Source organism: Desmodus rotundus, chromosome 8, assembly GCF_022682495.2.
Source record: "Desmodus rotundus isolate HL8 chromosome 8, HLdesRot8A.1, whole genome shotgun sequence".
In the NCBI taxonomy this organism is placed as follows: domain Eukaryota; kingdom Metazoa; phylum Chordata; class Mammalia; order Chiroptera; family Phyllostomidae; genus Desmodus; species Desmodus rotundus.
The window spans coordinates 59,239,164-59,251,737 of NC_071394.1; the positions used below are offsets into that span (position 1 = coordinate 59,239,164).

The 12,574-nt window shown below is 39.8% G+C and overlaps 1 protein-coding gene across 1 annotated transcript in view; it reads right to left on the reverse strand.

The window, feature by feature from the left end:
- IL7 (interleukin 7) overlaps window positions 1-12,327 on the reverse strand; it is a 45,670-nt gene extending 33,343 nt beyond the window's left edge. Inside the window, exons 1-2 of the mRNA XM_045186145.3 lie at window positions 12,066-12,327; window positions 6,510-6,643 (exon numbers count right to left, since the gene is read on the reverse strand). Coding sequence (XP_045042080.1) covers window positions 6,510-6,643; window positions 12,066-12,075 — 144 coding nt within the window. The 5' untranslated portion in view covers window positions 12,076-12,327. The remainder of the gene's footprint in view (window positions 1-6,509; window positions 6,644-12,065) is intronic.
- Window positions 12,328-12,574: the final 247 nt, after the last annotated feature.

Below are 12,574 nucleotides of genomic sequence, written 5' to 3' on the forward strand. Positions count from 1 at the left end.
AAGCAGTATTACTCATCATGGAAAAAACTCAAATGCCCATCAACTGATGAATGGCTAAACAAAATGTACTATATGCATAGAACAGAATATTACTGATATATAAGAAGAAAAGAACTACTGATTCATACCATAATATGGTTAACCTCGAAAACATTACACTAAGTGAAAGAAGCCCAACACAAAAGCTACGTGTTGCATGATTCCATTTATATGAAGTGCCTGGAAAAGACAGATCCATGGTGACAGAAACTAGATTAGTGCCTGCCAGCATCTGACGCTGGGGAAGAGAAAGTCACTACTAGTGATTTTCATCACTCTTTCAGGTGATGAAAATGTTTCGGAAGTAGATAACGGTTATGATTGCACAACTTGTAAATATATGAAAAGCCACTAAATTGCACACTTTAAAAAAAGTAAATTGTAAATTGAATTTTATCTCAATGCAAAATAATTAAAAATATAAAATGAATGAATGTAAATAAAGGGCAATGTCACAAGCAATCAAAGAAATGCAAATCAAAACAAAAGGTTATTTTTCCATTGCCTTGACAGATTTTATCAAAAACGAAAAAAAAGAATACTCAATGCTGACAAGAATTCTTATTGCTGTAAGAACTATAAATTGATTGGTTCTTTCTGGAAAATAATTTTGTTATATGTATTAAGAAACTTAAAAATCAATTTAATTTAGTTATCCCAATTCTAGGAATCTAAATTCCATATTTGGCAGATCATATAAAATCAGTGTCTTTATCATTTATTATGAACCTGCCTTCCCTAGACCCTATTTGGATTCTATATAATGGCCTTCAGCATATCTATTTTCTTACTTCTACAACTAGATTCCACCTTATTTATCTCATTAAATGGCTGTAACAGTATTTACAACACCTGCTCATCTCCCCAGTTCCTTTCCCTACAATTCATCCAGTCTGGTTACCATCTTAAAGTTTTTGATACATTCTGACATTAGTTAACATCACAACTCCCTAACCCATGTTCTCCCACAAAAATAGAAGGTCAGAGGGGTGCTATTAACTGCTTTGTCTCATAAGGGCATTTTCTAGAACCAGAATGCTTACACTTGAATTCCAGCTTTGCCACACGCCATCTAAGTTATCTGGGTCTCTGTACCTTTATTACATAGATATAGGAGACTGTTCTATGTGGCGTGGGTCCAGCTCCCACTCAGAAAGGCCAGTGGGGAGCAAGGTCCATCACACAGGACCCACACCCACGGATAGGTTCTCCCATGGGGAATCAGGCCTGCATTGTACCTAGACTGCTATGAGGCTTGCTTTTGCTGAAACTCCCTCACCCTGAATTGAGGCAGCAAATGTTTACTGCATATCTTTAAAGTAACTTCCTAAAATCTATGCTTAACCTTCCAAGGATGAGTGTAACCAGTTCAACCACTTTTCCCTTTACATTGGCAAATATCCTTCCCTTTTGATGTAATTAGCAACATCCTCTCCTTTGTTTTCTGTAACCACCTAAAGAGAACCTGTGCATAGTAAATGAGGACTTTGGATCCTCATTTACCCATCCTCAATGTAATGTACCCAGAAAGCAATAAAAGCCTGTCAAGGCAAGGGTCGGGGTGCTCCCCCCTTGAGAGAGTGGCAGCGCTGTCCCTTTTCCTCCACAGGACTCAGTAGTCCGTGTGAATTTGTCTATTTCATCCACAACACAAGGATCCCACAGGCCAGGATCCGCATCACATAGAGTTGTAAGAATTATAAAATTAATACATGGAAACTACTCAGAACAGCATTGGCAAATAGCAAAACCTATTATTATCACATCATTATCACCTCATAGAAATATTGTGAAGCTCAAGTAAGATAATGTGTATCAAACTCTGTAATGTACTATTATCATTGTGTATTATAGTGACACATGTCTCCATCACCCCCATAGATTACAGAAGAACAAGGACTACCACTTATTTTAATGGCCCACTTTGCACATAGCAAATGCTCAAATTTGTATTTTAAAGAAATGTTACCTTATGATTGAATCACCATTGACTTTTAGTTATGTTTAGAAGAAAGCCTAAATACCATTACATCAAGACCACTCCCCATCTTGCTATATAACACATAGGCCCACTCATGTCTTCTGCTATGTTCATGATCTTCAAAGTGGAGTCCACAATGGGCAGTCCACTGCAACAGGGGAGGGCAATTTTGAAAATTCTATCACAATTTACTTTTTATCTCATCTAGGTAAATTTTAATTTTTGTATGTATCATTACTAATGTACATGGAAATACTATAAAGATGATATAATATATAAATAAATGTTAAATGTGCAATGAAAGAATAGGATCAAAAAATTTTTACTGACTTCTGGCCAAGATGGAGGCATAGGTAGACACACTTTCCTCCTTGCACAACCAAAAGGACAACAACAAATTTAAAAACAAAAAATAACCAGAACTGCCAGAAAATCAAATGCTATGAAAGTCTGACAACCAAGGAATTAAAGAAGAAACATTCATCCAGACCCACAGGAGGAGTGGACAAGCAGCTGGAATGGGGATGACTCACAGCAAGGTGGTAGCTGGAGGACCATACAGGCAAGGCGGTGGCTGCTCGAGCAGGTGACCCCACAATTGTGTACAGATAAACTGAGAGGAACAACTGGGGAGCAAGACAGATGACACAACCCAGGGTTCCAGTGCAGAGAAATAAAGCCCCCAAACCTCTGACCGAAAAAACCTGTGGGGGTTGCACTGTTGGGAAAAACTCCCAGTCACACAGGAAAGTCTGTGGGAGAGACCCATAGGGTCCTAGAACATAAAAAATCCATCCACCTGGGAATCAGCACCAGAAGGGCCCAATTTGCTTGTGGGTAGCCAGGGAAGTGACTGAAAGTTGGCCAAGAGCCCAGCAAGCAGCACTGTTCCCTCTTGGACCCCTCCCCTACATACAACGCCACAATGCAGGTTGCCCCATCCTGGTGAGTACCTAAGGCTCTGCCCCTTATTATGTAACAGGCGTGTGGAGACAAAGCAATATGGCCCAAATGAAAGAACAGATCAAAGCGCCAGAAAAAATATAACTAAATGACAAAGAGATAGGCAACCTATCAGATGCAGAGTTCAAAACACTGGTAATAAGGATGCTCACAGAAATGGTTGAGTATGGTCGCAAAATAGAGGAAAAAGTGAAGGCTATGCAAAGTGAAATAAAGGAAAATGTACAGGGAACCAACAGTGACAGGAAGGAAAGCAGGACTCAAATCAACAGTTTTGAGTACAAGGAAGAAATAAACATCCAACTGGAACAGAATGAAGAAACAAAAATTCAAAAAAAATGAGGAGAGGCTTAGGAACCTCCAGGACAACTTTAAATGTTCCAATATCCAAATCATAGGGGTTCCAGAAGAAGAAGAGGAAGAGCAACAAATTGAAAACTTATTTGAGCAAATAATGAAGAAGAACTTCCCCAATCTGACAAAGGAAATAGACTTCCAGGAAGTACAGGAAGCTCAGAGAGTCCCAAAGAAGTTGGACCCAAAGAACACACACCACGGCATGTCATAATTACATTACTGAAGATTAAAGATAAGGAGAGAATCTTAAAGCAGCAAGAGAAAAGGAGACAGTTACCTACAAAGGAGTTCCCAGAAGACTGTCAGCTGACTTCTCAAAAGATACCTTACAGGCAAGAAGGGGCTAGAAAGAAGTATTCCAAGTCATGAAAGGCAAGGGCCTACATCCAAGATTACTGTATCCAGCAAAGCTATCATTTAGAATGGGAGGGCAGATAAAGTGCTTCCCAGATAGGGTGAAGTTAAAGGAGTTCATCATCACCAAGCCCTTATTATATGAAATGTTAAAGGGTCTTATCTAAGAAAAAGAAGATCAAAAATATGAATAGTAAAATGACAATAAACTTACAACTATCAACAACATAACCTAAATCAAAACAAAACAAAAATGAACTAAGCAAACAACTAGAACAGGAACAGATTCACAGAAATAGAGATCATATGGAGGATTATCAATGGGGAGGGGAGAGGGGAGAATGGGGGAAAAGGTACAAATAGTAAGAAGCATAAGTGGTAGGTACAAAATAGACAGGGGGAGGTTAAGAATAGTATAGGAAATGTAGAAGCTTATATGTCTGGCCTGTGGACATGAACTAAGGTGGGGAATGATGGAAGGGTGTATGGGGTAGAGGGGAATAAAGGGGAGAAAAAAATGGTACAACTGTAATAGCATAATCAATTAAATATATTTAAAAAATTTTTTACTAGAGGGGTGTACTATCTCAAAAGTCTAGACATCAGCATGCTACTCCACAATGTGGTCTGTCTCCTAGCACCAAGATGACCTTATTCACGTCCTCCTGGAACACACTGTGTATCTTTCCAAATCCGGCTCACAACTTTTCAAGTTGCAACTTGAATTCTTCACCGCAAGACCTAACCATCACCAAAGGTAAGCTTCTTAAAAGAAGTGTCTATATCTGGTCCATCATTGCCTTATTCCCAGTCTTCCACCACTCGTAACACAGAGATTGCTACTGGGAGGCAAGAGAGGGTGCTGGTTACCAGCAGAGGCTCAGATCCTTCTAACATTTAATAGACTGCACAGCCTGAGCCTCAGATTCTTCCTCTGTGAAATGAAGTTAGAAGAGTACCTGTCTGATAGGGACGTTGACATGGTTAAATCAGTTATAACCTGGAACATAACAAGCACTTTCAAGTATCAGTATTATTATGGTCTCCCTGAGATTTAAACACAGTCATGTCTGAAAAGTGTGCATGAGTGAGGGACGGAATCTTCTCTACCCATCACCTCATATTTACAACTTTCCTGAGATTATCATGGCACTTTTCACTTGGATTGATTACCGCACATACTTTTCCCTGTCTTGTGAATTAATCTCCTTAAGACCAGTAGCCATACTTTGCTTTGTTTTAATAGTGTCATTGTTGCTGCTGTGCATTTTAATGAGATTAGCTCCTCTGTGTTTCTGGGCAGGGAAGCTGGGAATCTAGCGACTAAACTCTCCTTTTGAATTGTCAATAGCATTTTTATTTATTTTTATTTTTTGCAGTTTCACATGAGTGTTGCAGAACTAATACTGGTTGATTCCCTGCCCAGATAATAAAGTTTAATAAAAAACATTATCTTGACTCAGGAAGATTAATTTAGTAGTATCATTTAGTCCAGAAAATGTCAAAAATTCATGAAATATAAAATGAAAAATAGTATAATCACTGTAGAAGACAGTTTGGCAGTTTTATTCAAAGCTCAACATGGTCTTCCCATACAATGTAGTAATCTCTCTCCTAGATATTTATCCAAGTGAATTAGAAATTCACTTTGTATGTCCACAAAAAACCCTGCACATGAATGTTTATAGAAGCTTTACTAATAAGTGCCAAAAATTAGGAGCAACCAAGACATGTCCTTCTATCAGTGAATGGAGAAACAAACTGAGGTACAATCATTCAATGGAATTTTATTCAATAAAATGAGATGAGGTATAAGTCATTCCACAATAAGTCATTGTGAAACCTTAACTTCACATTAGCAAGTAGAAGAAGCTAGTCTAAAAAATGTGTACTGCCTGACTCCAACTACGTGACCTACAAGAAAGGCAAAACTAGAGATACCACAAACAGGTGAGTGGTTGCCATGGGTTCAAGGGGAGGGCACGAGGGATGAATCAGTGGGGCATAGGGGAGTTTTAAGGGCATTTGAAACCATGCTATAGGACACTGTATTGGCAGACACATGACACTATGTATTTGTCAAAACCTATAGAACTGTACAACACAAACAGTGAAACCCAATGTCAACTATAAACTTTAATTAATAATAACATATCAAGATTGGTTCATCAATTGTAACAAATGTACCACAAAATTGCAAGATGTTAATAATAGAGGAAATTGTGCAGAGGGAGAATGGATATCTGGGAATTCTTTACATTTGGTGCAATTTTTTTGTAAACCTATAACTGCTTTAAAAATAAAATCTATTATTAAAAATTTTCCATGGTAAATAGAAAAATTAACTCACAGAAAATTATATATGCATATGTATACAAATATATACATACGTGCATGTACATATATTCGGATAAAATGAAATAGCTATACATGTATATCTTTTCATGATAATCTTAAATGTTATATTCTGTTACTTTCCCTCTTGACATTATGCTTCTGCAGAGACTGTTAATGACACATGAGGAAATGCACACAGCTATGCTAAATTATGCTCACAAAAAATTTGATAATGAACAGCAGTAGGGTTTAAATGGATAGTTGTGGGAGTCTGAAAGTCTAGGAAAGAATTATTTTTAAAGGATATAATGATGCCAGTTATGAAAATACATAGTAAGTAGCTCAATGAATTTTATTCTTTAGTTATTTCACTTTTAAGAATTACAAATGGATACTAGAATATAAAACTGAATAGTGACAGTACCTATTAAATTTTCCCAATAAGTTAGAGTGTGAGAACAGCAAAAGAAGTACATACCAACTCCTTGAAGCTGACCATAATAATATGCTGATATTCTTCACCATTTTTACCTTCAATCTCACAATCAGATGATGCTACTGGCAACAGAACAAGGATCAGGGGAGGAATTCCAAAGATATACCTAAAAGAAACTAAAGTCAACAGTAAGTTAAGAATAAGCTAAACATTATATGTCATATTATCTGATTTGATAGTAGCATTTCAATGGGACTGGCCACATAGTTCTAATAATTGTAAACATGCATCTTGGTGTTTTGATAGGGTGAGAAGAACTCTAAGATTCAATATTAAATAACAACAAAAGTAAGACAGAATTTTAGTGTTCAGGTTTCCTTCACTTTTTAATTGAGAAATTACTCTTTGAGACAGTGCAGAAAAGGGTAGATGCCAGCAGTCTCTTGCTTCTGGGAAACACTGAACATATAAATACTATTTAATTTTGATTTATGTTGAACATCCCTACAAGAAAAGGCATTCACAGGTGAATAGGTAAATCTAATGACAGGTATAAACAGTACGCATTTTTGAAATTTTATGATCTATGGCATGTGATTGAATATGTATGTAAAACTCAATGGTTGTCCAAGTCGATGCATTATAGGTTAATCTCCATGGTACTACTCTGTGATCATGTGTGTGTATTTATATGTGTGTGTGTGTATAGTGTTTACCCTTCCCAGAAATGTTAAAGTTGACATTTGTATTTTGAGACTCCTTATCTTTTCAGTAACTGCTGTTTCTAAGTGCCCAGAGACCCCTATCCTCCTCAAACACTGCTTAGCTTCTTGATGTTAGAAAAATCCAGTAAATAGGTTCACACCCTGTTAACTAATTATTTCTATCTGTTTTTTATAAGCCTTCCTAATTAGAGGCAATTGTGTAATCAAAAGGAATGAAATCATACATGGCATAATTTGGAGCAGTAATAATATAGGAATAGAAAGCCAGTGGTTCTCTTAGACATAAAAATCTGGTTATATAGGGACTTAATTCTTCATAAACCTGCCAGAGTATCTTGTCTGCATCTTTGGTAAACTCTCGTGTTACACTGACAACGTATTTTCTGTTAATTCCCCGAATGGACTTAACTGTATTTATTGAGTGCCAGGCATTTCACATGTGCACCGTCTCTGATGGAGATTACAAGCAATCCTCCTCAGAACCCAAGGTACTAATATTGTGACAATGACCTAAAGACTATTAAATATATCACAAAGTTCCCAATAACATTGTCATCTATGATATCATCATTTGTTATAAAAATCACTAGCACTTAATAAATTATGTGCTATGAAATACCCGTATTTTACAAATAAAGTAGGGTGGGTAGCAGATATGGGAACAAACATGAATCCTACATGAATCTCATCCTCACATGTCACTGACACTCGGAAAGGCAGTAGAAACAAAATGAGACATGGAATCTATTCATTGTTTCGCATGAAATATCTATATACATGACAAGCAACAATCCCTTAGGAGATTAATAATAATGGTGACACTAGTTTCCTTTAATTGAATACCATGTGACAAGCACCGTTAAGTGTCACATACATATCAGTTCTAAAGAACAAGAGTTCTGCAAGTCAGTCTTTTTCTGAAACATGGACCGTAGGTGCCAGGTCTGGATTTTAACCTGAGCTCGCTGCCTCACCAGGACTTGGTCAGAAATGGTCACCATCTTTTGATAACATGTAATCACATTGGTCTTCTGGATGCAAACCACTTCCGTGCAACATTATACAGCTCCGCTCTCTCTTCTACTACTGTTCCTTCAACCTGAAGATTCTCAAATGTGAACAACTACTAATGATTTACTAGGTCCCAACTTTGTAATCAGATTTGTATGGATTGTAGAGAAACTAACTTTTCTCTGTCACCTTACAGGTGTCCCCATGATGTACTTTGGGAGAATTAGATCATAAAAGAAAAGTTATATGGCATATAATTGAAATGAGCTTTAAGGGAAATACAATAAAGTAATTAAATACCAGAATGAAATACAGGCATTTTTACCTTTATACATAAATGGTATTCCAAAGGAACACCTTCTATGCTTTAATAAAGGAGGATGTTTTGTTTTCTATGTAGAGCACTGGCTGTGGTGTCTTCACCTCAACTTTTAATAATTCATGCTTCCAAATTCACATAAACCTGTTTACTCATTGAAAGGTATTTTATCAATGCTTTTGAATGATGACTTGGTGGAAAATTCAGTCTTTTTTTTTGTAAAAAAACTAGTTTCAAATTCTAAAACATAATATGACCTGTCAGTAAGAAGTGCTCTTTGTTGCCATTACTGTTAAATAAGTTACCCTCAGTAAGACTGGGGCAGTGCAGGGCAGTGAGGCTTTACAGAGTGGAGATGGGGTTTGTGTCTTGGTATGATGATGGGTTGTGGACTGAATGAATGACAGAGTATCTTTTAAGCTTCACTTTCCTGATTTGTAAAATGAAAACCTGAGACTAAATGATCCCTTCATGTCCCTTCCAATTCTCAAGCACTTTATTGTTCACACTCTACCTGGCCATCTACATGCGGTAACTCTTTAGATTTGAAATCACTCATGGACAATGCTGCAAGCACACCCTGGGCTTCGGACCTACATCTCACAGATTCCCAGCTCTCTTGCTAATGACTTGCACTTTGGTCTGTAATTGAAGTCTTTTCTCCACACCACATAGAAAGTAACATTAGTATTGCCTGGTTTGAGCTTGCTTTAACATTGTCACAATGGGAAAAGGACTCATTTTGTTTTGTTTCAAATTATATATCAGTACCCACACTTCCCCCAACCCTGACCTATTCATTAAGTTACAGAGAAGAGAAACCATAAAGAATAATGCAAGGCAAGCTAGGACTTGTGGAATTTTCTTTAGATCTCCTGAAGGGATTGAAACTGGAGAATTTGTTTTCAGCAGGGAATTTGGTTAAACCAAAATGATGGCTGTCTAAAAAATTCTTGTTGGTTTTTAATTTAAGCCAAATAATACATTCAATCCTCAGCTACTTAAGTTATGGGGTCAAAGTGAACATAAATAAATTAGTTTCTATAATCCATCAAATCCAATCTTTTTTTCAGCCCTTAAGACCAATAAGTGTTCATTGATTGTCCTTTACAAACATTACATAGACCTATTGTCACTGGAAGTTTTAAAAAGTGGTAAAAAGACTTTCAGGATGGATTAGAAAACATCTGAATGTATAAGACTTGGTTTTAATATGATCAATTGGCACAAGCAAATGGGTGAATAAAGAAAATGTTAATGAAGAGTATAAAAGAATCATATGTTATATGGGAATCAGCTTTTTAAGCTTTCAGAAATGAGTATGATGCTGCTCACATAAAGAAATCTTATAATCGCCATGAGCATATTCAGATTGGACTGTAAATTCTATCCACAAATCCCATGATAAACACTAAAGACATTTCTGAAGCCCTCCTATGACATTGCATATAATATTTCATATCCATTTCATGAATTAAGGACTGCCAATTATTAACATTCTTGCACACGGAGAATCTGAAACCCAAAAAGATGTTTTTTTCCATATATAAAGTCTAGCGAGAGGCAAGATTTAAATTCAGGTTTGTTAGGTTGAAGAGTCTAGAAACTCAGCTTTTAGCCACCAACTTACCCTGCTTCCTAAAAATAACCCAAAACACACACACGAACAATTGTGTGTTGTTCAGTCAAGGGAAACGTACAACAACCCATCTTGCTCCACATGAACCTCCCTGCAGAAGTCCCTGGCCAAGTTCTGACACACTGCCATCATATACTCTTATCTCAGGAAAAGAGACACTATTATTTGCTGTAATTTCACTAGGTTATGTGTCAGAGGTGAAACCAGAAAAAAATTCTCATCTGTGATAAGATGTGTCAGTTAGTCCTATGAAAAATGATCTTCTCCATTTTTGTTTAAGATATTTAAATGCTAATGTGGTTCTGTGTGTAATACTCCTTTATCCACGTTCAAGTTTGCCAATCTTTTTTAGCTCTCTGTTTCCATTACCATCCCATTTTTCGGTCCTCAAATATGAGCAAATTATCTAAACTACACGGTACAGTTGAGGACCACATAGCAGGTCAGGTCCTCAGTAACTTCAATTCCCAAATGAAGTAGCAAAGAGACAGGATAAAGAGTAACCCTACCCTTAAACTTCTAGTGAAATCTATTGAAACAAACTGCAGAAAGCCACTTATTATAACCATTATTCCAAGTTTAGAATTCTAATATTGCTTGCTGATAATAATTTATGGTGCATAATTAATATAGATATATTTCAGAAAATAAAGACTCGTTCATAATGTGCACGCTTGGCTTCCTTTTCTTGTTTTACCTTCCACTTCGGGCCAGAGGTGACTCGAGGATGAGATAAAACCAGGGACGACCCAGAAAGAAGTAACGGCAGGACCCATGGGCATTGGAAGGAAAACAAGAATATTCCTAATTTTTAATTCTCCATAAAATTCTGGAGGATGCCCATTATAAGTCTTCTTCCATAATTGTCTTCTATGCTCCAACCCATGGCCCCTTATTTTGTTACTGATCTGGTAATTCTGGACTATGTCAATTCTCGATTTTTCAATACCTATGAGATGGGAAAGGGCTCTTGTGATCCCACGGTGGAGCCAGGAAAGCCCACAGACCAAGCGTCAAAGGGACCAACCAGCTGCTCCCTATTCCAGCACTTTCCCCTACCCGACTCCTTTTGCTTGAGGAAGTATTTACTGTAAAACATTCCAATTTTCCTTAGCAGATTATCTCCCCTCACATCTTTTTGTCCCATGTCTTCTTCCAGGAAACTTTTGGACTCTGGCCACATGGCTGCCAACGAAACCCAGCTCGCCCCCCTCTGCCCTTGTTCATTTCAGGTCTGCAATCGCACAAATAAAATAGGAAGAAAAGGAAACCTGAAACTGGCCTCTCCCGGTGCCAGCCCGAGGACTTGGTTCCCGGCAAAAGGCACAAGGTACAGCCCTTGGCGGAAACTCCCGGCCTCTCTGAGGGAGGAAAACGGTGTTTTCCAGAGTCCTATCCCCTTAGGGTTCAAAAGCACTTCTCGTGGGAGCCGCGCTTTCACTTCTCCGGGGATTTGGGAGCTGTAGGAGCCCAAGTGCTCCCCGACGCTGGGCGCCGGTAAATTGTAATCTGGAGCCGCCAGGGACGCGAGCAGGGTGGCTGGGCGAGGGGGACCGAGGGCAGCGTAGCTGAGGACAACTGACAGAGCCCCCGTCGGCCTCGGAGACCCGTCTGCCCCAGCTGACCCACTCAGAGGCTGCGGCGCACGGTCCCGGGATAGAAAGGGGGCGTCGCGGATGGCTTCTCGCAGCCTGCCAGGCGCAGCTGCCCCAGGTGCCAGTGGCTTTGGGCCAGGGTACTCCGGCACAGCTACCGGCTGCTTGTGCGAGAGCCGGTGCTCTCAACAGGTCCAAAGTGCAAGGCCCTGCTGTTCCCGGACGCGCCTGGGCGCGGGGCCCGGCTGCGCGCCCCGGAGCCCCCAGCGTGCCCGGCGCGCGAACTTGTGCGCCGAGCGGAGCGCTTACCATGGAACATGGTCTGCGGGAGGCGGGCGTGGTCATGATGACCGCAGCTGCAGCAGGAGCGGACTCTCACAGCCCATGGTCACTGCGAGGACCACGGTGTGCTCGGAGGTGCCGGTAGTCGGGCCCGGCGGCCGCCTCTGCGGCTGGTGCCTCTGCGGCTGGTTCCTCTGCCCCACGCCGCGCCCGCTGCTTCATCCATCCCAGGGGAGGGGGTGGGGGGGAGCGGCACACGCCACGGCCCGCCTGGGCGCTCTGCCTTTCCTAGAACTTCCGTAGGATCTGCCGCAGTGCACTTTCAGTTTCTACTTCGCGCTGGGTCTGCAGGTTCGAGCTTTGGGTTCATCACCAGGCACCTTCAGTGGCCCCCTCCCCCGCGCACCTGTGTACCCCCCGCCCCCGGCGCTTTCCGTGAACCTGGACCAGGACTAGAGGAGGACTCCGCAGGAGGACTGAGGGGGCGTTCTGAATTAGAGCGGTTCGAGGCAAGACACTTTCCAGATGACCTCTAG